We start from the raw sequence: 26,474 nt of genomic DNA on the forward strand, positions 1-26,474 counted from the left end.
TTTTGGGGCCAAAATGACCCAGTACCCCACTTTCCCGTATTTTTCAAGAAACAAATATATCTTCATTCAAATACTTAGATAATTTCCTTTCAAAAGAGGTATAAATTGTAATTTTCTGATTGCTGCTTCAAAAGTTATAGCATTTAATGTATTTTTCCTCCATATTTTCCCATAGTACCAATTTCAAAAAATTTCAAGCGAAGTGGGCGGGGGTCTAAAATTGTCCAAATGATGTGAAATTTGGCATCTGAGCTTACTTTGACATTTGTCACAATATGAGAGGGGGGGCCTTTGAGAATTCAAAAAAAAGTTTTTTTTGCAATGCCCTAGTGAACAGTCTCCTACTTCGTGGTGGGCTGCTTAGAATTTTACGCGAAAGGGACTTTTGAACGTCGGATCGCCCAAATTTTTCCCAATATACACGATGCTACAAATGCAAATGAAAAACTTGATGAAAGCTGAAAAACGCGATTATTGGCACCGGTCCGTCGACGGATTAACGGACAGATCATCAGAGAAACAATGTTTCGTCTGGTGGCTAAGGTCTACGTTGTGTATTCGATTCATTATTGGGGAGTATATTACACTAGAATCCACTTGAAATTAATGTAGTTATATGCAGGGAATCGTTTTATGAAGTTATTTCTTAGTTGACATACATGAAAATTGTATAATTGAAAATTGTATAATTAACAATTTTGTATTTTTCAAACAATCCATGTTACGGCTGCGCGGTTCAGTTTTCTCGTACGGCGGTGCTGGTAAATTCATTACTGCATAGACAGCAGGGTGCATTTTAAAAATGATCCTTTTGAAATTTTCGAGTATCAGCGGTGCTTGCTTACATTCGCAATTCTCATTTGCTTTGCAGTGGAATTTTCTGCTCTCCTCCTGGATAATTTGCAACAGAATCTTTTTGGGGTACAGCGTGGTTTCATTCTAAAAATTGTTTTTTATTCACCAGCACATTGCAAGCTACTTACTTGACAATTAGAAATCACCAAGTCAAAATTTCACAGGTCTATAAACAAGAACGACAAGTTTTTTTTATTAGAACAATCTGGTGATTGTATTGAAATGAATCTTTGTGAATGAATGAATGCATTCATTTGCGATCCTTTCTACTTTCATTCAAAACACTACATATGTGATGGAGAATGAATCATTGGGTGAACACTAACATTGCCGTGCGCTGTCACTTTTTTCAGTGTTTTGTTTGGTTTCTCGCTTTCGCATGAACACGTAACTCTACACAAGAAGGGTTGCCGAGCTCGGGTTTCACAGTAGGAGCATATTAGTGGATGATTTGAAATTGATCGTTTCGTGAAATGATTTTTTCCATGCCTGGTAGGGAACATAATTACTTATCTTGGAACAAAATTTCATCCAAATCGAAGATGGGATGTTTTTTTGAAAATCGAGTTTATATTTTTTAAAATCGAGTTTATCAGTGTAGGAGTCTATGCAGAATTTTTTCAATATTTTTATTCAAAAATTTGACGAATTTTGTAAAAATCACTCCTACAACATTTTTTGCAGGATTTGACATTTTTTTTATTACAGTCATGTGAAAAAAATTGGAAAAAAAAGTTTGACCCTTTTCAAAAGACAGTCTAGATCATTTTTGGAAAAACAAAGTATGCAAAGTGGTTTTTTGTGACAGTTCTCGTGTACAGAAAGTTTCATTAAAATCTGAGACGGTGCTGCCAACATTTGTACGAGTTGGTGCGAAATTCGTCTCCTGTCAGATCCACTGCAGTTTCTAGCCAAATGTTCTATTCTGTGCATGTATTCTCACCTCAACGATCCAATGGTTGCCTCCTGGGCGTAGCAAATTTCACCTCATCTAAAAAAAATCTCCAACTGATGAGTTACCAAATGAATCATTCTACTTTTTCAGCCGATTAAAACAAACGTGAGGATCACGCACATGAAAGGACCTCACCAGAAGTTAGAAGAAGAGCGGCCAGTATTGCACTTGCAGAAAATAATCATGACAAGGCTAACAACTAATGACTTGTTTCACATCAAACATTGCATTGTCCCGAACCGAGCTTAATTCCCAGATAAAAATAAATTTTGTGCAATCAGTACAATAAATAATTGATTATTTATACCTGAAATTGCATTACAATATGTTTTCAAGTTTACGTTTTGGTTAGGCCGCAGTACTGATTCTGTCCTGTGTGCTGGATGCGAAAAGGTTGTTTTAATTATGGTAGTGTATCCGTCTTTCTGAATCACGTATTACAACACTAGGCTAATCCGAGCATTTAACGAGGGCTTTTAAAGTGGATTAATCATAAATAAATTTCCAGCTAAAAGAAAAGTATGTTTTATATGGTTGCTGCTGAATAACGAGATACGAGGCGGTAATTGTCGGTTCATAGCGCATATTTTTGCTAAGCGCCGTGCCGTCCTGTTTCGGTTTACTATCGGAATGAAGCGAAGTATCAAATATTTCAAAAACGAATTTTATTTTAATTAACAGTGGGATTTGGAGGATAGCTCTAAATAAACATGTACACAGCAAATAACGTATATAACTAGAACTCATTTTTGCACACCTGTTTTAGTCAATTAGATATTGTCATTATCCCATATGCTTGGTTCAAAACCAAAAGCTGCCTATATGTCGTGACAAAATTGGAAATGCCAACTCAAACTGTTCACGAAAAGAATAGCGAAACCGAATAATACATCATAGAAAGATAAATCGAGACTCTAGACGGCCGATTTGGTCGCTCATCTTTAACAACTTCCCTAAGCGGCTGAAGGTGTGTGTTAATGACAGTATTATGAGTAAAACATTAATCACGGATAAATTTTCCTCACTATGTAGGGCGAAATTTACCTGTCCAAACAAATGTAAATCATACTCACATTCGATTCAACGTCAAACACTCGGTCCCCGGTGGATTGGCAATAATACTAGCCATCCGACGATCTTCATGCAACAGAGCCTGCTCTCCAAAATATGCACCTCGCTGAAGTGTCCCCACCAGTCTGTCAACAACATTGCGATCCGTTTTGATCACACTCACGCTGCCACCCCGAATGATATAGAATTTGTCGCCGGGGTCACCTTGCTGTATAATCGTAGACCCAGTTGCGTAGAACTCCTACAGATTAAGAAAAATCATCAACACTCCACAGTCTTCGACTCTGATCAACCGCCTTCTTACCCGTTTCAACAAATCAGAAATCTTAAGCAACTTATCGATTTCCAGATCCTTCAAAATGGACACCGTGCTCAGAAACTTTACGTTCTCCTCCCGCTCCTTCCGGCCACTCTTCATCATAATCTTCTGGAACACCTTCCGCTCCAGCATCCAAACTTTCGCCTCGGTCGTCACCCGAATCGACGCGAACCGTTTCGCCTTATACAGGATAGCCAGCTCCCCGAAGACGACCCCCTTGCCGAACGATTTAATGACCTTGTTGTCGACGACCACCTCGTACGTTCCGGTGGCCGATACGAAGAAGTGCGCACCGATGTCACCCTCCTTGATGATGTAGCTGTTGGGTGGAAACGTCATCGAACACATTGCATCGGTGACGGCCTTCAGTCGTTCCTCGTCCATCAGATTGTTCAGAAACTCGTTTGCCGAGATTGCTTTCTTGATCAGCACTTCAGCGTCTCGTGCTTTCGGGTGGTTTGGGATCACAATTTCCCGGGAGCTTTTGCCTTCTGGTCTGTCCGATAAAACGCCCTCTTTACGGGCTTTCTTCAGAATGCCTGTTCTACTGTTGTTTAGTTCTTCGATTTTTGGAGGGGGCGTAGATTTCCGTGATTCCGATTGGGTGGGCTCATCTTCAACGGGGGTTGGTGGAGGGATTCGGGTTGGTGGTGCAGTTGTTGGTGCTAGATTGATCTGAAATAAATATATTTATAATAGGTTCACATGTGCTAAAGTATCATAAGACTTTACCACCGAAGATGCAACTTCGGTCATCTTCAATTGAGCGTGATCAGTCCGGCTGATCATATCGTGTAACTCGGGAGGTGTTCTCGGTGATGGCAGCTGGGGAGGTGTAGGTTCTTCGTCCTGAGAGGTGTCTCCTTGTTCATCTTCGTGATTCTGTCGAGGTGGTAACTGAGGCGGTACGGGTTCATCCTCCTCTGAACTGAATACTTCTGGGACGGATTCGGTTGCAAACTTCGACAACGGGATGGTGTCATAGTCATCCGAGGTTTCCGATGCTTCCGATGCAAGTTTGGTCTTGGGTGACTTGGTAACTTGCTTCCGAAGGGCAGGCTTCGGAGATGGGAGATTCGTTTGGATTGTTGTAGTGTGGATTTTGGGGACGGGTGCTTCCATCGCTGCCGGTGCAGTTTCCTTCAAGATAATCTTCTCTGTGACTGGTAAAATTTTCTGACGATTGAGTTCATTCTGAAGCTCGCTAATTTCCTTGTCGAGTTTAACCAGTTGTGACCTGTCCACTGTGTTTGGTTGCTCCCTCAGCTTCGATTCCAGTGCTAGTTGGAGGAGTATTTTGGTCTGTTGAATCTCTTTCAACTGTTCGTAGCTGCTGTTTCGATCGTTTTCCTGTGAGCTGGCGCTGATTCGATCATCAACAGTTGCGACTGGTGTTTTTCGTACCTGCTGTGTTTGGGGAGCTTGTGCCGGCCTGGTGTCCCAGGCGACACCGTTGGAAACATTTAATCGTTCGTCCAGACTACCCAGCCCAGACTCACGTTCCGTTCCCTTTGGCGACAATTTGCCAGTCGATTTCGTTGTCGATACATATCGGGAGGGGTTGAACTCTTGGTCATAAATTCGTGTGCTCAATCGTACAGGCTGGTGAGATGAAAATGAAAGAAGAAAAAAATGATATTAATTGTCAATTATATTAATTGTCAAGACGAAAGAATGAAGTGTACAAACAAGCAAATATTTATCAGAAACGTAGCGTCATAATGCAGAGAAAACCGTTATCGTGCCAAATTAAACGAAGCTTCTGAGAGCTTTATGCTGTAAATCAGGTCCAAACAACGTATGTTTAGATTACATCGGACACTGTGTAGACACTGCACAGGATCGGTATCAATTTTTGATTGAAATATTATCTAGTTGCATCAACCTTTCGTTTTGAGTCACGGTGGTTCACAGGAGAGGTCATCAAGTAAAAACCGAGAGGGGGACGTTTGCGTTGATCGGAAATTAATTAAAGTGCCTCTACCAGCTAGATGTATTTAGCTATCTCTTCTTGAACGTGATTAGTGACGTACGTTCCTGGATAAAAATAACGAAGAGTAAATCCTCTCCGACAAAGGGGATTAACTTTCCAGCTAGCACAGCACAGCTGAACATTTCGATTACAGGCAACTCATTGCCAGTGGCGCGTCACGATGAAATGGTTGGGGGTTAAACCCCCACCCACATCGACGTGGCGATGTTTCTCAATAAAGGGATTTGTGGATATGCATGCAGTTCTTCCGCTTTGATGAATTATTCCCAGAATTCCCTGCTATTTTCTATAGTTAAAAAAATCATAAAATATCGAAAACTTCTCAAAAGCTGTTGAAAAAAATGTTTTAAGAAATTTTCTTCTAGATTGTAAAAGCATCTTATTATTAATCCGCCTTCCTTTCTATATGACCACTACTTATTAAAGCTCTAAAAAATATTTCTCTTTCTAGCTTTGTACTGCCTGAAACGAAAAATAACACAGGAACATTTTTTTAGGTTTTTAGATAATCACTTATCCACCGCAGTTGAGAAATAAAATCGCAAAAAAACCAATCTTTAAATAAAATTGACGGGGTTGTCCCGGAGACTCCGATTTTTGAGGGTGATCTCCGGGTCTTCGTAAAAAAGTTTTGTGGGTCTGGGAGGAAGAGCTCCACCAGAAAATTTTTCATGGGAATTCGATCACCCTGCTTTTTTAGGATTTACACACACACATGGAGTTCTTGTTACACCACCACCAGCGAAAGTTTCATGCTGTTGTTAGAGAAATCGGAAATCCTGAATTGAGCAAATTAGACGAATTATTATGAGATCGTCTGTGTAGGAACAGGCGAGGAGTTTTCAGCACTAAATACACGCCATTGAAACAAAGCAGAAACATCAACGGTCCCAAGTAGCCATGCCCATGCGCGAAGCCATGTAAACCACTTAGGGTGGATGTACCAATAGTCGCATGCTTAAGGAAAACTTTTGATAAAAAATCGATTAATAGACCTATGGGCAATGTTAATACATTAAACGAAAGCTTTCAGTCCCTACTTCATAGGAAAAATATAAAGATGGCTTAATAACCAATTTATGTATTCAAAACCGCTTGTACCACTATAGGAACACATGTACCAATAGTGGTGCAATCGCTAATTTCGGTTCCTATTGTTGCAAATCCCATTGCTTTCTTATGGGACTTGCAACTATAGGTACACTACATCAACTATAGGTGCAAGGGAGCTCAAAATTCTAAGAAAATCATTTTTTTCAATAGTTATTTGAGCAAATTTCAAGGATAACAGTTTTATTGTCGCATAATTTTAGTGCGATGAATCGATAAAAAAAATATTTGTTGATGGTTGGTACCTTAGTTAGGCGTATAACCCACTACTGCCACTATTGGTACACCTCAACTATAGGAGCACCCACCCTAGTCCGCTTTCACTCAGTTTTCGTCCATGCTGTCCTCTTGATGTTGTATTGGTTTTTACGATTACATGGTTTGAATCGTTTGTAGGACCAACGGGTCACGATCGCGTATCCGTATTTTTTGTCATTTACTTTATTGTCGGGGGTGCTGGCAGTTGATTGGTAAGTAGCATCACAATGACCGGACACACTGTGTGTAGATTCTGTTGTTCCAGCATTCGTTGGTGGCTGAATTGCAACTCCGATTGTTGATGATTTAGTTAATGTTGTTGGGTTTGCTCGCAGTTGATGGTGTTTCATTAAAGGCTTTCGCAAATGGCTTGGTACGTAGGGATCTGTCCTTTATATGTGCACAGCATGATTTGAGATTTGCTTACACCTTCTATTTCGTATTGAATGTTCAGGTATGAAGGAATAGGTTACGTAACTTGCATTCTCGCGATACGAACAGCATTGGATATACCTGGAAAAAAGTTTCTCCAGGTTTCAAACTTACAGCGTTTCGTACTTCGACATCGATGGTGAATTTATTGCTTGTACGCGGGGATAGATCGTGCAGACCCACACCAGTCTTATCATCGTCAATCTAAACGGGTATCTTGATTCTAACATTGTCATGTGCAACGACGTGTTGCATGCTGTTTCTCATAGCCAAACTTTTCGCCATGGCCAAAGTTTTAAATGCTATCAGTACCGCATTACGAGTATGCGCCTTTATAAATTGTTCCACTTGGCGAACACAAGGGCGGATTGGACAAACGACCACTGTATTGTATCGAAGATTGTTCAAATTTTGCTGCTGAGTTTCAATCATAAACGATCGATACCGCATCAATGAAAGTAACGGTGCATTATTTTCCACACTTGCTTGGGACAACTGTTATTTTTTGATTGCTTTGCTGGCGCGGTACATATAGATAGCAGACTGTATGTAGAAACGTTCGTTTGATTCACTGCACTGTTAACAAGCAGCGCGATTATAGCTTCCGATCCGATTGAGATGAAAAAGTAGACTGATTAGGAACTGGTGTTGATCCTAAAGGGGTTCCATAATTACCAGCTCGAGAGAGCTCTCAATAAGGTTTTTCCACGACAGTTATTGTTTTGCCATTTTCCTTTTTATGAAATGGATTTGCAGTAAAACGAAAAACTGCCACTTGCAAGAGAACTCTAGAACAAGCAGAATCGCCAAAACTTCGATCTGTCTTCTTAAAGGTAGTTACTAAAGGAATTTTTTCGGATCCCGGAATCATTATTTCATCGACATTGATAGCGGCCAGAGTTTGGTCCACAACTGGAATCGGTTCGGTTTGTTCGATTGCCAAATGTTGTTGCAAACAGACTACAGCTCATTCATATAGTACGTACATACGAACGCCTCTTTCTCTTTTCAATTTCCATGTACTATCGTACATGGAACGTACTATCGAGAGATTAAAAAATACATCGGATGGTACAATTGAGAGATTCGAGTGTATTAAGTTTTGTTTGTCGTACTATGGAGCAGAATGAATAAAGCGAAAAATCAATAATTAGAAATATAACGGGTGTTCAATAAAAAATGACAATGTGAAATCATACCTTTCTGTAATTAAAGAAAAGAGCGTAAATTCTTTTCTCTCCAAGAGAATTGCTCTCTGGGCTCCCTATAAATGGGAGACATGTTTCTTTTGGCTCGGGTGCTGTCAGTTCAATCGAAGATGGCGTCAAAACAGCAAGTACTCCGCGAGCGTGTTGTGCGGTTTTACGAAACACTTGGCCATCGAGGAAAAAAGTTTACGGTAGACCACTTTCGAGACGAAAACGTGCCCGTGAGTACAGTTTACCAGATCCTGGCATCCCTGAGCGTGGAGCGGAAGGCCGGTAGCGGCCGCCGGCAAAGGTAATGACGAAGAAGAAGAAGGAAGCGTTGAAAAAGCTGTTCGACAACAAGGACGAAACGAGTTTGCGTGATGCCGGCCTTGATTCACCGAGCCCTCAAGATGGAGGACATCATCTGTCGGAAGAAGACTCGGTCCCCCGATGACACGGACGAGCAGATAGCGATCGTGAAATCGCAGTGCCGGTGGATGACGAACAACTACCGCGAGACGTCGTTCGTGCTGCTCTCGAACACCCACATTCTAGGAAATGACAGCTACTATTTCAGCGACAAGTCGGTCACACACCCCTAAGTAAAATATAAGTTTAAGCATAAATTTAAAAGAAATGTTATGATGTACTTCGCCATGTCGGACAGAGGGATTTCAAAACCGTGGTTCAAGCCGAGCGGTCTGGCCATCAATCAACAAGTGTACCAGGAAGAATGTCTTGAAAAAATTCTTCTGCCGTTGGCGAGTCAAGGATACTAAGTGGTTTACCACCAGGATCCGGAATTGTATCCGGAAGAAGGACGTCAATGCCGTCTAGTGCTCTTGTGAGAGCATCGCGACTAAGTTGCGTCGTACGGCTGACCAGGGCCCCTTCTCCAATATTCATTGACGTTATTTTGAAGAATAAACATTATATGTTACTATGTTTTAATTGCTGCAAGGTTATACTGTATCGATTTTGTTGGCTATTTTCGGCAAATTTGAGACTAAGAGAAAGGAAAGCAATGAAATTGAAAGACGGATAGGTATTCTAGAGCGAATCAGTTATAAACTTAGAACGGAAAACTAGGACATTTCCTTTCGATCATGTCCATATGAGCCTGCCTAGTCCTAGTTTTCCGTTCTAAGTTTATAACTGATTCGCTCTAGAATACCTATCCGTCTTTCAATTTCATTGCTTTCGTTTCTCTTAGTCTCAAATTTGCCGAAAATAGCCAACAAAATCGATACAGAATAAACATAATGTTTTTAATGAAAAATTGCATGAAGAATTTTTTTTTTGTTTTTCAACTACATGACTGAAAAACTCTCATTTTAATTGAACACCTGTTATTAGTTCTATTTTTACCATTTTTTGTTAACCATTTTGTTAACGACCTATTGAGTCAATTTGTCAACAGTTTTTACGACATTTAATTAGCAAGGGACTGGAAGGTGAAGTATATTTTTCAATATTTAGAGCCATAGTACTCAATGGAGAGCAAGGTGTTGAAGGGAGAAAGTTTAGAAAAGCGTGGAAGGATCATATATGCAAGCTTAGAGCTCACCGGCGACTTAACCCTTTGTCTGCTACCGTAGGAGTCAGGGTCTTTTGGCATTAGAAATGCGAATCACCTGAGTCTACGGCATGTCCGGACAAGCGTAAAGTAACTTGTTACTTCATGCTGTCGGAACCGACAAAAAGATAAGTCACGGTAAACTTCCACACTAAGCATTTGCGACGTTGAAACTCATTGAATGAGAAAGAGAAACCATGATGGACCATGATAAACTCATTTGCTCATTCTCCGGCGGTTTTAGAATTAGTTTTGGAATAGAGCCAACAACGCAGCGAGCGCAAAAAGGACACCATGATTCATGGTATCCTTTTTGCGCTCGCTGCGTTGCTGGCTCTATTCCAAAACACGACAAAACAAGTTTAGCTTTTCACTTCTCTGTCGGTTTTCTTTGAAATGAAGTGTATATTTTGGCACTTTTATTGATTTCCACGAAAATAAAATATCACTTTCTCCGGTGAGAAGGAAAAAATCTGAAAAATTTTATCGGATATTTTCCTTCCCACGGTATTTGTGGAGACAGAGAATTTTGCAACTCATCTTATTAAGGAAAAGTTGGACATCGGATAGTCTGCTTCTCGTGTGAGTGGGTGAGAATAACTTAGAATTAATAGATTACACACAGTCGCTCAAGATAATGTGAAAAAATCAACTTTATAGCTAAATGTGAGCGGAACAGAACAGTAATGAGATATTCCAAATGATCAGAATAACCATATACATGGTCGATTTAAAAATTGCTTTCTAGTTAAAATTAACATTAGTGTTTACCATTTTATAGTAATTAGAATATAATGCATAGTAACTATAGAAAATTTTAAACATTTTTTTCAATTTTGTTTATTATTTAATATTATTTAGCTATTTAGCTAACATTTCCGTGAAATATCTGTTCATCTTTATATAATTTTTGTCGTTTGATGAATTTCGCGCCAACTCGAACAAATGTTGGCAGCACCCTCTCAGATTTTAGTGAAACTTTCTGTACATGAGAACTTAGTCTAAAAATGACAAATCCTACAAAAAAATGTTGTAGGAGTGATTTTCGCAAGATTTGTCAAATTTTTAAATAAAAATATTGAAAAAATTCTTCATTGACTCCCACACTGAAAAAAAAAATTGATTTTATAAAAAAAAAATTGATTTTATAATTAAAAAAACCATTTTTGATTTGGATTTGTTGGAAGATAGGTAATTATGTTCCCTACCTACCGTCAAAAATTCAAGTTGGGCATTTTCAAGGAAAAAAGTTATTTGAAAAAACTTTTCCTTGTCTAAACTGATTTTTTTGGATGTCAAAAAAGTTTGAATTTACGTACAGGAATAAAGCAATGTTTTCATTACATCAAACTTATAATATTTTGGTAGCACATTTTTCAGTAAAATAAACAAGCATAAGTTTATAAAAAAAAATAAATACATAATTGGCGGAGTTATGGCTTTTTCCCCGAAGCCCTTTTTTATTTAAGAGGTTTGCGGTGATCGATTGGAGACCAATAGATCATCTAAAATCCCAAAACTCAAAAAATTCCATTAGTTTATGAGTATTCCTCGTGCCTTAACGATTAGTTGAATAAATAATAAATTTTTCCTGCATTCAAGAACGTTTTTAGTAAAAAAAATCGCTGTTTTGAGTTCTAAAAATTTTATTTAAAAAATTCTTATCCATGAAACAAAAATTTATGAATAAAATAGGAATCGTTAAAGTATGAGAAAAATTAATTACTATCAATTGAAAAAAAAACAGTTAAGAAAATTGATTGGGTAGTTTTTCGGCAATCGTGATCACGTAAAAACCATTTTTAGTAAAACGACATTTCGAGATAATCGAGTTTAAAATTTCAAATTACCACTGCTCTTGGTAGACGAAGTGCGCTTGGAAGCGCTGTAACTTTCGATCTATTTCTCGGATCTTTATAAAAATTTGGGAAAATATTCTCAATCAGTTGTACTTTCAGATAAAGTAATAAAAAAAATTTCGATTTCATGAAAAATGAAAAAGTAGTTAACCACTTAATAAAATATGCTTAGTTGCTAAATTAGAGAATATCTTCTCACAAACTGAGTTTTATTGGATTTTCAGATAATTATGACTTTCATTGGTTTAGTTTTCGATAAAAATACACTGAAGAAAAAAAATCAGTTTGGATAAGGAAAAGTTTTTTAAATAACTTTGTTTTCTTAAAAGTGCCCAACTTGAATTTGCGATGGTAGGTAGGGAACATAATTATCTATCTTGGAACAAAATTTCATCCAAATCAAAAATGTTTTTTTTGTAAATCTAAATGGCAAATTTAATTTTTTTAAATCGATTTTTTTCAGTGTAGGAGTAAATGAAGATTTTTTTCAATATTTTTTTTCGAAAATTTGACTAATTTTGTGAAAACCACTCCTACAACATTTTTTGTAGGATATGTCATTTTTAGACTATAGCATTGAAAAAAAATGGTTAAAAAAGTTTAGCCCTTTTCAAAAGACAGTCTAGATCATTTTTGGAAAAACAAAATTTGCAAAGTGGCTTTTTGTGACAAAGTACAGAAAGTTTCATTAGAATCTGAGAGGGTGCTGCCAACTCTGAATAGGATTTGGCGCGAAATTCGTCTTTTGCACTATACTTAGGGAAGCCATTTAATTCTAGTTGTGCCCGTCTACTTAGCCATCGAAAAAATATAATTAAATGTGTTTTCATCCAATAGCTTCTGTCAGATATGGAACCGCCTGAAATCAAAATCTGTAATACACAGATAAATATAAACGTTGCTGGTTCTGGTGCAGATTGCAGATATAGATAATGTAATATAGATAAGCATTAACATTTTCGTAGAGGATGAAGAAGAAAATAATAAAAAATGAGAATTCTACTTTAGAGGCGTAATCTTAGTCATAATTTATTATTATCACACTTAACGATGGTAAATTGCAGAAACAGAAATCCTTATTCCCTTTAATGTCAAATGAAACTATTAATAAACGCAAAATGAGAAAACCGTTTAGAACATCCAACAAAACTTGTATTTATTTGGATGTATGCTAAAAGAATTATATTTTCACGACATGGCGTACATTTATAATGCACATTCACGGTTAAATAATATTAACATGATTATAGTAGTTTTGAAAGTAAACCGTATTTGATTACACAACAGTAGGTATATATTATTGCCATGTTAATGGTAAAATTGATTTACATGATTAATCCCCCTGAAATTGAGATATATTTATCAACCTACTTGCAAATAGGAGACGGTAGGGAGTTGTGAACAATTTGATCAAAATGTGTAATTTGAAAAAAAACTACCCAATATCTTTAAACTCGCTAGAGATACACCAATGGTCTTCTCTGGAAAGATGCGTATCTTGACAAGACAAATAATTTCTTGAAATATGCTGAAAATATATCTATGATATTTAAAAGGCAATGCTAAAAAAGTTTTTAAGAGGTCATTTGGTCTTCAGTAAAGATGTTCGCGAAAACAAATTCTTTAGCATTTCCGAAGGCTTCATCTTGTTTTTCTTACTTTGGAAAAATTTGAAAAATTTCATTTTCAATCAGTTCAATTCACCCCAACCCTGATTCAAATTCAAAGCCTCCCTTAATCATCCACTTTCAAGTTGGCGGGATGTTCATGGCTAAACTGTGCGTCTTCATTTCAAATTGATGCTTTTTCATTCACCAACCAAAGTTGTCATCTACTCTGTAGAGGCCAGTTTAGATTAAATATTGATAGGGTGATGAGCCTATTTTCACCATACTAAGCAAGGTGCCTCACTAATTCGGTAATTTCTTGCCATACAATCAATGGAATGCGTAAAAATTACCATGAACCGCTTTGCTTCGTTGTTAAGAACCAATATAATAACACAAATGCGTTGAAAACAGTAAAATTCTCGTGTTTGGGCACAATGAAAACTTGAATCGAGTGCCCCTATTGTTGCGCTACCATTTGACTCAATGCGTTGAACAAAGATGGCAGACACTGCTCTAACCAACGGCTTCAAATGGGTAGGGTGATAATAGAAACATGGTGCTAATAGGCTCATCACCCTATGTTTTGCGTTTTCAAGCTTAAACTAACAGTAATAATTAAGGTCAGAGTAGTTTTGCTTGAAAATCCTAGTCAATACCCCAGTGGCGAGATATTCACAGGGTCAATGAAATTGAGAATGAATTATTGAGCAGCTCGCCTGTTTGAATGAATGATGCAAACAAAAAAATACAAATTGAACATAGTAGGGCATGATTTGAGATTTGTTCCTCCTTCATGTTCAAATCAACCTGTTGAAAAATTGCAGCTCTGCTTCCGACACCTTATAAGAATACCTTTCGAGCGAGTTATAGTTTGTTGAAATCGAACTGTTATCAAAAGATATATTTAACATTGAATACGGACGTCGAATTATAAACGTTTTCCAATATCTAGAAATAAGACCAAAAACATGCAATTGACTATTAAGCCGTTTTGGGCTCAGTCAATAGCACCTTCGGAGAATTTATTGGATGTTATATGTTCTTTCTTTTGATATTGTGTGTTCATATATTAATCCCCCTATAAGTGAGAAATTTTCAACACAATTGCACCACGGGGTGGATTAAAACAGATTTTTTTTAGAAAAAGCTGAATGTAAAAACTTTTACGCCCTTCAAAAAATTTATCTTCAGGTGAAATAATTTAATTGACCGGAAAATGTTTAGTCTACGACTGTCAAACGTGTAAAGTTTAGTGGTCGACCACAATTTAAAAGATTTTCGGATGAATCTTTCTCGTAAACAAAGGAGATAAATTGAGTAAATCGATTTGTGAATTTTGCGACAGCTTGGTCGGGAAATTTAAAAATTTTTTAAATGATTAATAAATGTGGCAAATTCAGAATAAACTCGAATATTCACAGCTCTTTTGCTTCTGCTTTTGCATCCATGAGCTCAACATTACAGTTTTCTATACTAAATCCCCCACACTAAACACAAATGATAAGACAATGTCACTGCTTATAATGCGACTTCACCTTGGCATCATTTAAAAAATACTCGAACATGCAACGTTATAAATTTGCTGTCAGATTCAGTCATTCAAACACATCTTCCAATATCCATTCTGACCCAGATAGGTACTAAAGCATTACAAAACCGCACCAATGGAATTCAATCACAATCGGCCAAGGCTCCAAAGTGTTAGGTAAACAAATCAAACCCTGCTAATAAGCGTCGAACAACGGGGCACTATCTGAAAGACCACATCATCGCTGATAAGACCAGGCTGATAGGTACACCCAAAACATTCGATAATGAACTGCCGTATGCATGTACCACTCACTGGGTGGAACACACAAAATCACACAGCCTACCTGCAGTCAGTGGCGCCCCCAACCGGCAAAAAAAGACACCAAAATTGGGCACCCACATTCTGCGAACCGTGTAGAATAGAACAACGTGAGCCTATCGGTACGGGTGTGTATCACAACCACAGCCAGTTAGCGGCGGTAAAGAGATACATACGCATAGTAGAGCGTGCGCTTGTCGACGTAACAAAACGAGCGATTATCAATTGATAATGATGGATAAATAAATTTCAAAGTGCGCGTGCTTCCTAGTTGTCTCTTCGACGATGCGGTTTTTATCGGATTATGCGTGTTTTTTTCCGTTTACTTTGATGGATTACAACGTAGTGCCGCACTCGGCTTACGTCAGTCATTGTTTTGTGTTATGCGTTTTGTATTTGATTTATGTCCCGTGTGTTCGGAATACAGGGCAAGAAAAAAAGTTTGATATATTGATACATTTGGTATTTAAGAAAGAGATTCGTTATTCGTTTTTGTTGATTGATTTGGCCGTGCAAAACTGCACGATGGGCGCGTAGCGTGATCTTCGAGCGCTCTTGGCAGAGTCTCAGTTTTGCGTCCCTTTGGCTCCTTTTCAGTTCGACTATCGAATCATAATTTAAGGTGTAAATGGGAATGGCACAATTTTTTTTATTTCGAATATATTTGACACGGTTCAATGCGTTAGCACAACTGAGCCGTGGATCTTCCGTGTTTTTACAATATGTAAAAATAGAAAAAAATATCGTTAGAGCCTGTTCGTCGGGTCTTGTTGACGCATCTTACTGCTGCGTGTTGAGATCCTCTTCCTTGGTGGTGAAATATTAGGTGCGTTGTCTGCCGCACTTTGAGGGTCATTCGGTCCGTCTTCTCTCGTGTTTTCGTTTATGTCCATGTCGTCATCGGTACTGCATTCATGTTTCTCACGGTAGGATGTTCTTATTTGTTGTTTGTGCTTACGGGTCGCTATTGTTAATCCTTCTTCAGCGATATTTGATTCCTTATTGGTGGTGTTGGTTTGAAAACAAGTCAAAATTCAACCAGTCTAATAAACATATTCCTTTGAAAAAGACCGCATCATTCACGAACAATGAAAATAGTCGCGGATCTGGTATACTACCTTGAGGAACTCCGGAATCATTACAAAAGGATTCATACACTTTGTCACCAATTTGCACAATCTCGCGGTGTATAAGATAAGATCGAAATCAGTGGCAAAATCTCGTGGTATAGCCTAGTTTTTCTAGTTTTGCTAGCAGTATCTCGTGAATAGATGGAGTTTTTCGGATATTTTGTTCTATGCAAAACGATGTAAAGCTAACTAAGTTCGGCAAGACAAGCGCGTATGTAACGTTGACGAAAACATCGTTGATAAGCGATTCGAAATTTTTGACCCGACTTCTAGTGAAGTTGCTAATTTAGTTTTGGATGTTGCGTTTCGACTTTGTATCATCACAATCCGACTCTAACTTAGTGACAAAACTAAGCTAGCGCTTGATTTGCACTAGCTCCAAAAAACGAAAACATTATTCGTGTTTCTGAGTAAACTTCTAGTCCTGCGTGTTGTCCCACAAGAAAAGAAGTTCAAATTAAGCTGGAACGACTGACGACTGCTAGCAATTCAGGAGCAGGAGAACACCGAAATCTAAATTCTTCTGTAACCGGAAGAAGGGTGACAGTACAAAGAGACCAAAACGATCCGGGCTGCCAACGTACAAGGATACAGTGACATTCAATCGAGACGACAAGCAAAACACCACGGCAATAACAGGGGCGCGTAAGTTACACAAAACATTGTTAATCAATTTTGATTGCGAAACAAGCAGGATAAAAAAAAACAACAAATGTCTATTATTTCGCTTTGCACTGCCCATGCGAGTACATTTATATGTCTAGACTATTATCTATTGAAAAGAATCTATAAAATGTTTTGTCGACCCTATGACTAATATTGGTAAACGGATAACTCGTGTGTACAAAGAGGTTAGGTAATCGGGAATGTCTTATCTGGTACGATAATTTAATTATTATTGATATTTTTATCGATTTATAATTTATAATAATAATCGTAGTTTACATCAAACAAAACTGCCTTAATTTTTGAAATTTTTATGATTTTCCTCTGTAAGAACGCATCCAATATTACTTTATACATTTTTTTTTCAAAGATCCCTGCTTTTAAATTGTTTTTTATGGTAGTCTTGCTTATAGATGAATATTTTAAAAAAATTGGCACCTACATGGTTCCTTTAAAAAGTAAAATTGTTTGGAAATCTAGCATGAAAATGTCATGAAAATATTCAAAAAATACTCACTCAAGAAAAAGATCTGCAATAGATATATAAAATTTCAAAAATTCAAATCCCCTCGATACAAAATACAATATTGAATGTACGCCAAATCAGGAATTTAAGGGGATCGCATTCTATAAACTACTTTCAAAAAATCAATTTTTCTTAACTTTCTTTAATCAACAGGTATACTATCCTAGTCGCACTGAGAATGATTTCGGAGTACCCGTAAGGAGTCGCGCCTCTCGTGCGGTGCGTCGGTGCCCTTCGTCGCACCTTTCGTGTTCTAAATCAAGAAGTAAAGTTTAGATATGTACCTTAATAAACACAAATGACCGCTTTACTGTCGCATTTTTTCCGAAAATGACCATTTTTCGTGGCTGTAAATAGATCTTATCCAAAGATTTTTGGCGTTTTGTGGTGAAGTAAGATTTTCTTAGTTCTTCCTAGTTGCTTCTGCTGAATTTTTGAATATCTTGACACCGTCGAATGCTCGATAATTTTTCCACAGGTCATAAGTAAACATAGCATCTCACGCCACATGAAAATTGGAATGCAACCAGTAAACATGTTACCGCTTAAGAAGAAATTTCATGATCCATCGCCTGAAACTTTATAGGAAAAGCCAAGGATCGCTTAGAACAATGTGCCATGCTATCAACTATATCAACTACGAGAACACGATATAAGAATACGATCCACAGTAATACACAATCATTACACACGTTATCACAATGTGTGGAACATTGAGGCACACTTATGTTAATTCAAAAACAGCCAACAAAGTGCAGTTGAATAATCATAACAACCCGTGTTTTTTGTTTTGCTGAACACCATGGCACATCAAAGCAAATTGCGGCACAGGTTATCACTCTGTTTGCATCTGACTTGGGAAAAGTCTAAATTTCACAGCAAACCTCAAGTACCACATACTTCCAAAACTGGAAAACATTACAATTTCATTGTATTCTACGAAATAAAAAGTTACGAAACTAAATAAATACACACATTAACACAGCAACATTGTTGAATCATATTTCATAATCAAAATATTTTCAAGTGTTCTGGGAAATGGATTGATTATTATTATCTTTAAAAGAATGCAGAGAATGTTTTCTTGACGACATGAGTAATTTCTTTACTAACGAAGATAACTCATGGTTATTGACGGCGTTGGTAGGTTGTAAATGGCCTTGGGACTTCTTATCTGATATGATACGGAATTATTGACCCAATCGTTTAAAGATCATCCCAGATTATAATTTGCCAGGACTGATTTTGACTAGTTCTACAAAATGACCGATAGGACACATATTTTAGAGGGGCTAGTGTCTACTACATAGAAGATTGATACCACCGTTATTTGTCGGCTGATAAACCAGCCTACACATACTTATTTTTCTCTGTTGAAATTCAGTTATTTTAGATTTTTCGCCGTGCACTCAACGGCTGAGATCTCAGCAAATAATGTTTTGCTGGTTTCACAGTAAAAATTACGTTTTATAGCTGATATTCGGAAAATATTTTCCTGAAAACGAATAATATCAATAAAAGTAGCAACTCTGTCCAGAATCTGGAGACAGTAACAGCGACGCCACTTGCGGGTAAAGGTGATACTTCCCACAGTGATGCACACACACATATACACTTTTACATTAAGCTTCCTACCTATACACAATAGAGGTGCTGTAACCTATGTCACTTCTCGTTTGGATAAGAGAAGGTGAGAGATATCAGTTTCTTAATATGTAGTCTTCGCTGAAAATCAGTAAACAAATATCACCTTTCGGAGATATTAGCTTTTCAATTTGCTTACTACACGGCTGTTCGGAAATTGCTGAAATGAATTGAGTATGTAGACCGTGTGTCAACCGTTACAGTTAATATGTTGTATCCAATTAGTAAATTCATTCCCTATCATTCTTCTTATTTACTCGTAATAAAGATGCGTATATCTTTGCCTAGTAGTCAGAATAATAGCACTAGAGAATCTGAAAATTGTTCTGGCATCGTAATCAAATTGCGTAACAAAATTTATTAACAAGTTTCCTCTTCCTGTGACACTAATGAAGTGCGCAGTATTGACAGCAAGCATAAGACTAACATTCCTTATCTTTCCTGCTACGACCTACGTTCGAGCCCGATCCACGTCGATATTGATCAATTTGTGGTTTCCAGGCGCTATAAATTAAGCAATGATTTGTCACTCCCAATCCTTATCCTCCATTGATTCTCTGTGGAATTTCAGCTATATTTTTTGTTCGAATGATTTTTTGAGAGAGAGAGAGAGAGAGAGAGAGAGAGAGAGAGAGAGAGAGAGAGAGAGAGAGAGAGAGAGGGTGAAAGTCTTCTGCGTGTTGAACCATGACAAGACAAAGAAACCAAACTTGAAGTAATTTCACGTGAACGAGGCTCTCGGCGTAATCATTGGAAAAATCCCTTCACAAATTGTTCGCTCGTCATTCACTAGTAAGGTTTGTAGAGCTATGATACAGGTTGTTGACATAAAAAATGAAGCAAAGCTATCAGGTTGCTCGAACGCAGCAGCGCATAAAGGCACAAATCTCCGATCAACATGGGGAACGTGCCATTTGAGCCAGACGCTACTGAGCAGCGCAACTCTTCGGCAAATTAATAATGTCATCAACGAGAATGGACGTACATTGGATCTCTACTTTGTAAGTGCCCGGGACTACGTTCCGTACTGCTGCACTGCACCGACTCCTTTAGTCAAGCAGGTGCGTTATCACCCCCCACTACATCTTGTGTTCGCTGGTAACCTAGGAGTGAACTTTGAAGACGTCTCAAGCTCTATCGTCTACGATTTTAAAAACGCTGACTACGACAGCATCGTTAGCACGCTGTTGGATATAAACTGGGACGAAAATATTAACAATGATGACGCGAACGAAGCAGCGATGACGTTTTCTAGTATTCTTAACTACCTTATCGACCGCCATGTGCCAAAACGAACAATTAGTACCGATCAACATACTCCCTGGCAATCAACCGTCCTTAGACAATTAAAATCTGCCAAACGAGCTGCATTTAAAAAATTCTCGAAGCATAAGACACTTGCATTACGAAATCACTACTTTCAACTCAACCACGAATACAAACAGCAAAGCAGACGCGCCTTTTTTAGACACCAGCGAAACGTCGATAGTCAACTGAAATCCAAGCCCAAGTCGTTCTGGAAGTATGTTAACGAGCAGCGAAAAGAATCCGGTTTGCCATCTTGTATGTCGTTTAATGGAGTTTTGGGCACCGACACTAAGGAAATTTGCCAACAGTTCTCCGACAAATTTTCAAGCGTTTTTTTTTTTCAACGAGCGCTTTCCATCACAACAAGTCGCTGCCGCCGCCAATTTAACTCCTTCTCTAGGACGAATCATTAACCGAATTTGTGTCGATAATGGTGCCATTCTTGCAGCAAATGCCAAACTGAAAGCATCTTGTTCCCCGGGTCATCAGCGGGCTTCTTGAACCACTTCGGCGAGCCTTCGATCAATCACTCACTACTGGAACATTCCCTTCCTGCTGGAAAGCAGCACACATCTTTCCAGTTCATAAAAAAGGAAACAAATCGAGCATTGATAACTATCGTGGAATCTCGTGTTTAAGTGCCGTATCGAAACTATTCGAGCTGGTTGTTTTAGTCCCTATTTTCTTTCACTGCAAACACTACATTATAGACGACCAACACGGTTTTATGCCTAAACGAGCGACAACAAACCTGCTCTCGTTCACAACATATGTAATGAATGGATTCGCCGACGGATTGCAAACCGATGCTATTTACATGGATCTATCTGCGGCCTTCGACAAAATCAACCATGATATCACAGTAGCGAAGCTGGACAAACTCGGCATTCATGGACAACTTCTGTGCTGGTTCCGTTCCTACCTCGATGGAAGGCAACTCCAAATCAGCATTAAGGACTGTCTATCTGCACCATTCTTCGCTACATCCGGTATCCCACAAGGAAGGCATCTTGGTCCAGTAATATTCCTCCTCCACTTTAATGACTTCAATAACACATTACAAGGACCCTGCCTTTCTTTCGCCGACGACATGAAAATTTTTCGACAAATGGTTGGTTTTAAGTCAGACCGGACTAAGTGACAAAATATTGATTTCGAGAAAAACGAGTTTAAAGTTTGAATCGCCGCATACTTTACATTATGATTGGAGATTTATTTTGCCATAATTCTTGTTTATTGTCAATCAAATCTGGCAAAAGGCGAATGTAGCTGACTAAATTCTTTATCCAGTGCTATCATTATCTAATTTTTTGATGTTTTGCGACTTAATCCGGTCTGACTTAACGCCGACCAAATGCGGGATGAAACCGATGCCGAGTTTCTTCAGAAGGAACTGGACAGGTTTAGTACGTGGTGTGAACTAAACAGAATGTTTTTAAACCCGAACAAATGCTCAATCGTTTCGTTCACGCGGAAGCGCCATCCGACTCAGTTTAACTATTATTTCTTCGGCTCAAGCATTCCAAGACACTCTCACATCAAGGATCTCGGAGTCATCATGGATTCGGCACTAACGTTCAAACCACATACTTCATACATCGTGGATAAGGCATCACGACAGCTTGGGTTCATCTTCCGAATAGCGAAAAACTTCAGGGACGTGTACTGTCTTAAATCGCTTTAGTGCGCGTTGGTCCGCTCAACGTTAAAGTATTGCTCTGCTGTTTGGAATCCGTACTACCAGAACGGGATTAACAGAATCGAGGCTGTCCAACGCCAGTTCATACGCTTCGCCCTTCGGCATCTTCCATGGCGAAACAGACTTCAGCTGCCGAGCTATGGAAACCGTTGCCAGCTAATACACCTCGATACACTCAGCATTCGAAGGGACTGTGCTCGAGCCCTGTTCGTCTCGTACTTACTCTCTGCCAGAGTGGATTGCCCTACAATTCTCGGACGTCTGGATCTTCAAACCCGCGTTCGAGCTCTACGCAATAACTCTCTTCTGCAAGCTCCGTTCTGGAGAACCAATTATGGTTGCCGGAGCGCTATTACCGGACTCCAGCGAATTTTTCACAGTGTAGCGACGGCCTTTGACTTCAACCGGACGCGGAATGCGATAAAAGCGAAAATATTGGCAATTTTAAAACGTAATTAGTTTAAGCAACCAAGGGGCCAAGGGGCTTGTTGGTGAAGGTAATAAACATAAACATAAACTCACGCAAAATCATCTAAATACAAATTATTTTGAAATTGATCGCGAACGCAACGGTGATCAATATATTTTTTTTTCGATTGTAGGCACATGCTTCAACACTTCTAAACCACCGGTACATATATCTACTCTGCTTATCTACTTTTCCAAAATATACCTTGAGCCGCGAATCAGAAAATAATACGGCATAAATTTGGAATACTAACCCGTCAGATTAAAAAATTAATTAGAGATAATTAAACAGATATAAGATTCTGTCAGTTGTAAAGATTATAAGTTTGTTTGTAGGGGAATTGCGTATAAATGGTACAAATAGTTACAGGGTGTTCGTGAAAATATATTTCTAGGATGGTTATAACTCTGATTTCTGTTTTAATGTACCTATTATTTTATTAATAAAATCGTAGAAATTTTGTTAGTAAATAAAATATTCCAATCTGCATTGATGCATTACAGAAATATATCTACATTCTCTGTCTGCCACAGTGCAAACAAAAATATGAAATATAGCACTTGTGAATAAAAAATGAACATTCTGTCAAAGTTAAATTTTTTGTTTGACCTTTGTTCCCTTTTTATTTAAGCCTCGCTGAAAAAACGTGTGCAATTTTAATTCGCAGTGTGTGATCCAACCATTATTTATAATAGGAAGTGCGGGTTACGGCATTTTCTGATGCAGAGTACTACTGCGAGTTTATATCTCAGTCGTTTTTCTATTTCTAAGCCCGAAACTATTGAAAAAATATTTTAACCTATTCATGCCCATGTTGTTTGTGGACAACTTTTGATTATGGCGAGATTTGATCTCAAAACAAGTAAGGCTCATTAATGTGATTATTGCCTTTGATTTGAGTATTAACGGTTACAAGTATCAGCTCTAGAATTGAAGTTATTGAAATTAGTCTGATTGGATTCCGATGGAGCAGTGCTGCCAGGGACAGTTTACGTAGACGACGGAAAATGATTTTTTTCATATATCTTTGTTGTGGTGCCATATTATTGAAAACTGATAAAACTTATCAATTTAGACTGTCGTTGGCTACTTTTTCCACGTAATTGGACTATTGTAATTATTGTAGGAGAAATGTATTGAGCAAGGTAAATTGAATAGCTTCTAGCACTGCCATAGAAACAATAGGCTTTTCGTGTTTCCTGACCCCACCGTTTTCAAGGAAAAATAGTTTTGAAACCCTACATGCACTGGAAAAAAGTTGGGCATGAAAGGGTTAATGTGTTGTCTTTTGGGACAATAACACATCCAAACCTATGCGACTTGCGCGACTTTATAGGTTGTCTTATCAGATCTGCCATAGTTTGCAGATAAAACTTGGGATTGCAAGCTACTAGCGGATTGCAAAAGTACCAGATCATGCTGTGTGGGGTACTGTCCCGGTTAACAATAAGGCGAACGAGGTATTTGCACATGCGTCATTAAGTACAACTGTCAGTTTGTTGGCTGAATTTAATTTAGTGTTTTTTACATTTAAAAGTCAGAAAAGAATAACTAAGGTTTAAAAATAATATTATTGTAGTCGTAAGAACACTCACTATCAATACATGTGAAAAACTGACACATTTTTTTTTCCAAATTAAAGATCGCTATTGATATTTATTTTAACCCTCCGGAAGTCGCGCATATGGCCCACTAAACGAGCAGCGGCTAATGCTCTAAGACCATTTCGCTAGCTTTTCAGAGCGGCGTGGACTCAGTACACTAGCGCGGCTGCCGGAGGGTTAAACTTGTGAAAATTCGCTTGAAATGAATATAAATATACTTCCCCACATCGACAGGTATCGTGTTTAATTAGAATGACATTCACAGTTCATTTTGAATTCATATTGAAATATTTAGTTACAACCGATGGTTCAACGACCTCAAACTCGACGAGCGCGTATTCAAACTGAATGAAACAATGCATATGTATACCAATTTATTTTCATTTGTGCATTGAATATTATGTCACTACAAAATGCTGTACGTCATCGGCCAACTATCAACTATCCAACACGTTAAAGTTCTAAGTTCAGAAACGTATCGGCTACAAGTTGACAAAATTGTTCTCACACGCAATGGAACGAGTGATATGACGAAGAAAAGCTATTTTACTGCAAGAAAATATTGGAATGAAAAATAATTCACCATGTTGTCTAATTTACTAATTTTTTTTAACTTGAATTTATTGTTTTTTAACATTGTCGTGTATCAGAGATCAGAACACAGCCCTATATAGGACAGCATCGTTTGGTTAAAGCTTACCAAATATTTTAGGCGGTTTGAAAGTTATTCCGGTTTAAAAACAGTTAGTACGCCTTTGAGCTTACGGCAATGATTTTCGAATGAGCTACAACATGCATTGTTTCGTATGGGAAATCTATGCATCCTTTTTTTTGTTTCAGTTGATTAGAACACCCCTGTAAATCACAGTGCAGTGCTGTGAAAAAGAAAAAGTGAAAAAGTAGATTCAATAATATCTTAAATCGGCCAACAAAAATGAGAGGAAAAATTCCAAACTGTATATCTAAAACTAAATTGAAATGAGATTTTATTTATTGACATTCTGTTAAAACCTGACAGAATATTTTGTTTTCAACGTGATATTTCAAGAACAATGCAACTACAGATACTTTATACACAGACTTGCGGAAACAAAAACTGCAATACTAGCAACCATGAATGTAAACTGGCTTCGCGGAAGATCCCATAAGCTTTGTGTGGGCTCCCTCCTATACTTCCCCTCTCAAAACCGCCATGCTCGTTTGACTGCAATTTTTGACACTTCGCTATTCTGTGTATAAAGTGTCTTTAAATGCAACTATGTTGGTGACAGCATCAAAGATACCTTTTATAACCATCGAATTCGGAACGTGAATCAAAAACGTTCCATCAAATCAGCACTTCGATAGCTACCCTTCTAAAGAAAAATACGATTCGTCATGCACAGTTATCGCCAAATTGACTTACTCAGTCAACATCCTCCTCCACAACAATCCTCCAAGCACATACGACCATCATCACCCCTACTTGCACTGACAAAAGGAGTAATCTCATAAACTCATTATTCGCTACTTACCACAATTCCACCGTCGGCCGCACCAACGTCTGGCAGGTTAAATGAACCATGTTTCCTGGAGAAAAATTTCGCGAAGCACGCCATCAATGAAGGTGCTATCGCTTCCGTGCGATACCGGTGCGTTTCAGTAGAAGATTGGTTTTATTTATTCACCAACGAATAAGTTTGCCGGTTTATTCATAAATTTTAATATGTTTGCTCCACGAGCTAGGCTTCTGTTTCGCAGTCGGAGGTGAATCCTCCCCACGTTGTATATTTTTTCAACTGCACACTGATATCATCCGATCCGTCACATTTTCGGTTTTTATATTACACCGGATGACCGTAATTAACAATTTTTCTTCTTGCTTTCAGACCCAATTAATTATTCACTGTGGCACTTTTCGAGAAGAAAAATGCCGAAAAAAATATCACCACTTTTATCGGCCAAACCGGGCACGTTTCTTAAGACGCTTCTTCCACGTTTAAGCAGCGCGATACCTCGAGGGCAACTGTCCACCTTAGCGCAGGTGGCACATATACGCCCTATCAGCTAGGTGCGGGAATCTTTGCTCTTTCCTGGTCAACACCAAGCTCGTTATCAGTTGTTTTAGCAGAACGAACGACGTTTTCACGCTCTGATAAGCAACTGCGGGATGGTAGCACTGAAGTGCGGCCAAAGACACTGAGCTGTAAGCTCCCAGACGACATCAGCCCGAAGCAGCGATTGTCCGCGTACGTCCGACCGTACGCCAATGGTCCGCTGTTGATGCTACTAGCTATGATTGAAAATTGGTAGGTCCCGCTAAACAGCTATACCTCCGGAGGAGTCCGGGTCGAGTAGACACTTTGCCTAAT

General features: G+C 38.3%; 1 protein-coding gene across 1 annotated transcript in view; it reads right to left on the minus strand.

Moving 5' to 3' along the window:
* Nucleotides 1-26,193, minus strand: part of LOC131696227 (cGMP-dependent protein kinase 1-like) — a 39,895-nt gene extending 13,702 nt beyond the window's left edge. The window contains exons 1-4 of the mRNA XM_058984776.1: nt 25,638-26,193; nt 3,933-4,802; nt 3,186-3,875; nt 2,884-3,122 (exon numbers count right to left, since the gene is read on the minus strand). Coding sequence (XP_058840759.1) covers nt 2,884-3,122; nt 3,186-3,875; nt 3,933-4,802; nt 25,638-25,721 — 1,883 coding nt within the window. The 5' untranslated portion in view covers nt 25,722-26,193. The remainder of the gene's footprint in view (nt 1-2,883; nt 3,123-3,185; nt 3,876-3,932; nt 4,803-25,637) is intronic.
* Nucleotides 26,194-26,474: the final 281 nt, after the last annotated feature.

This window comes from Topomyia yanbarensis, unplaced genomic scaffold, assembly GCF_030247195.1.
Source record: "Topomyia yanbarensis strain Yona2022 unplaced genomic scaffold, ASM3024719v1 HiC_scaffold_96, whole genome shotgun sequence".
In the NCBI taxonomy this organism is placed as follows: Eukaryota; Metazoa; Arthropoda; class Insecta; order Diptera; family Culicidae; genus Topomyia; species Topomyia yanbarensis.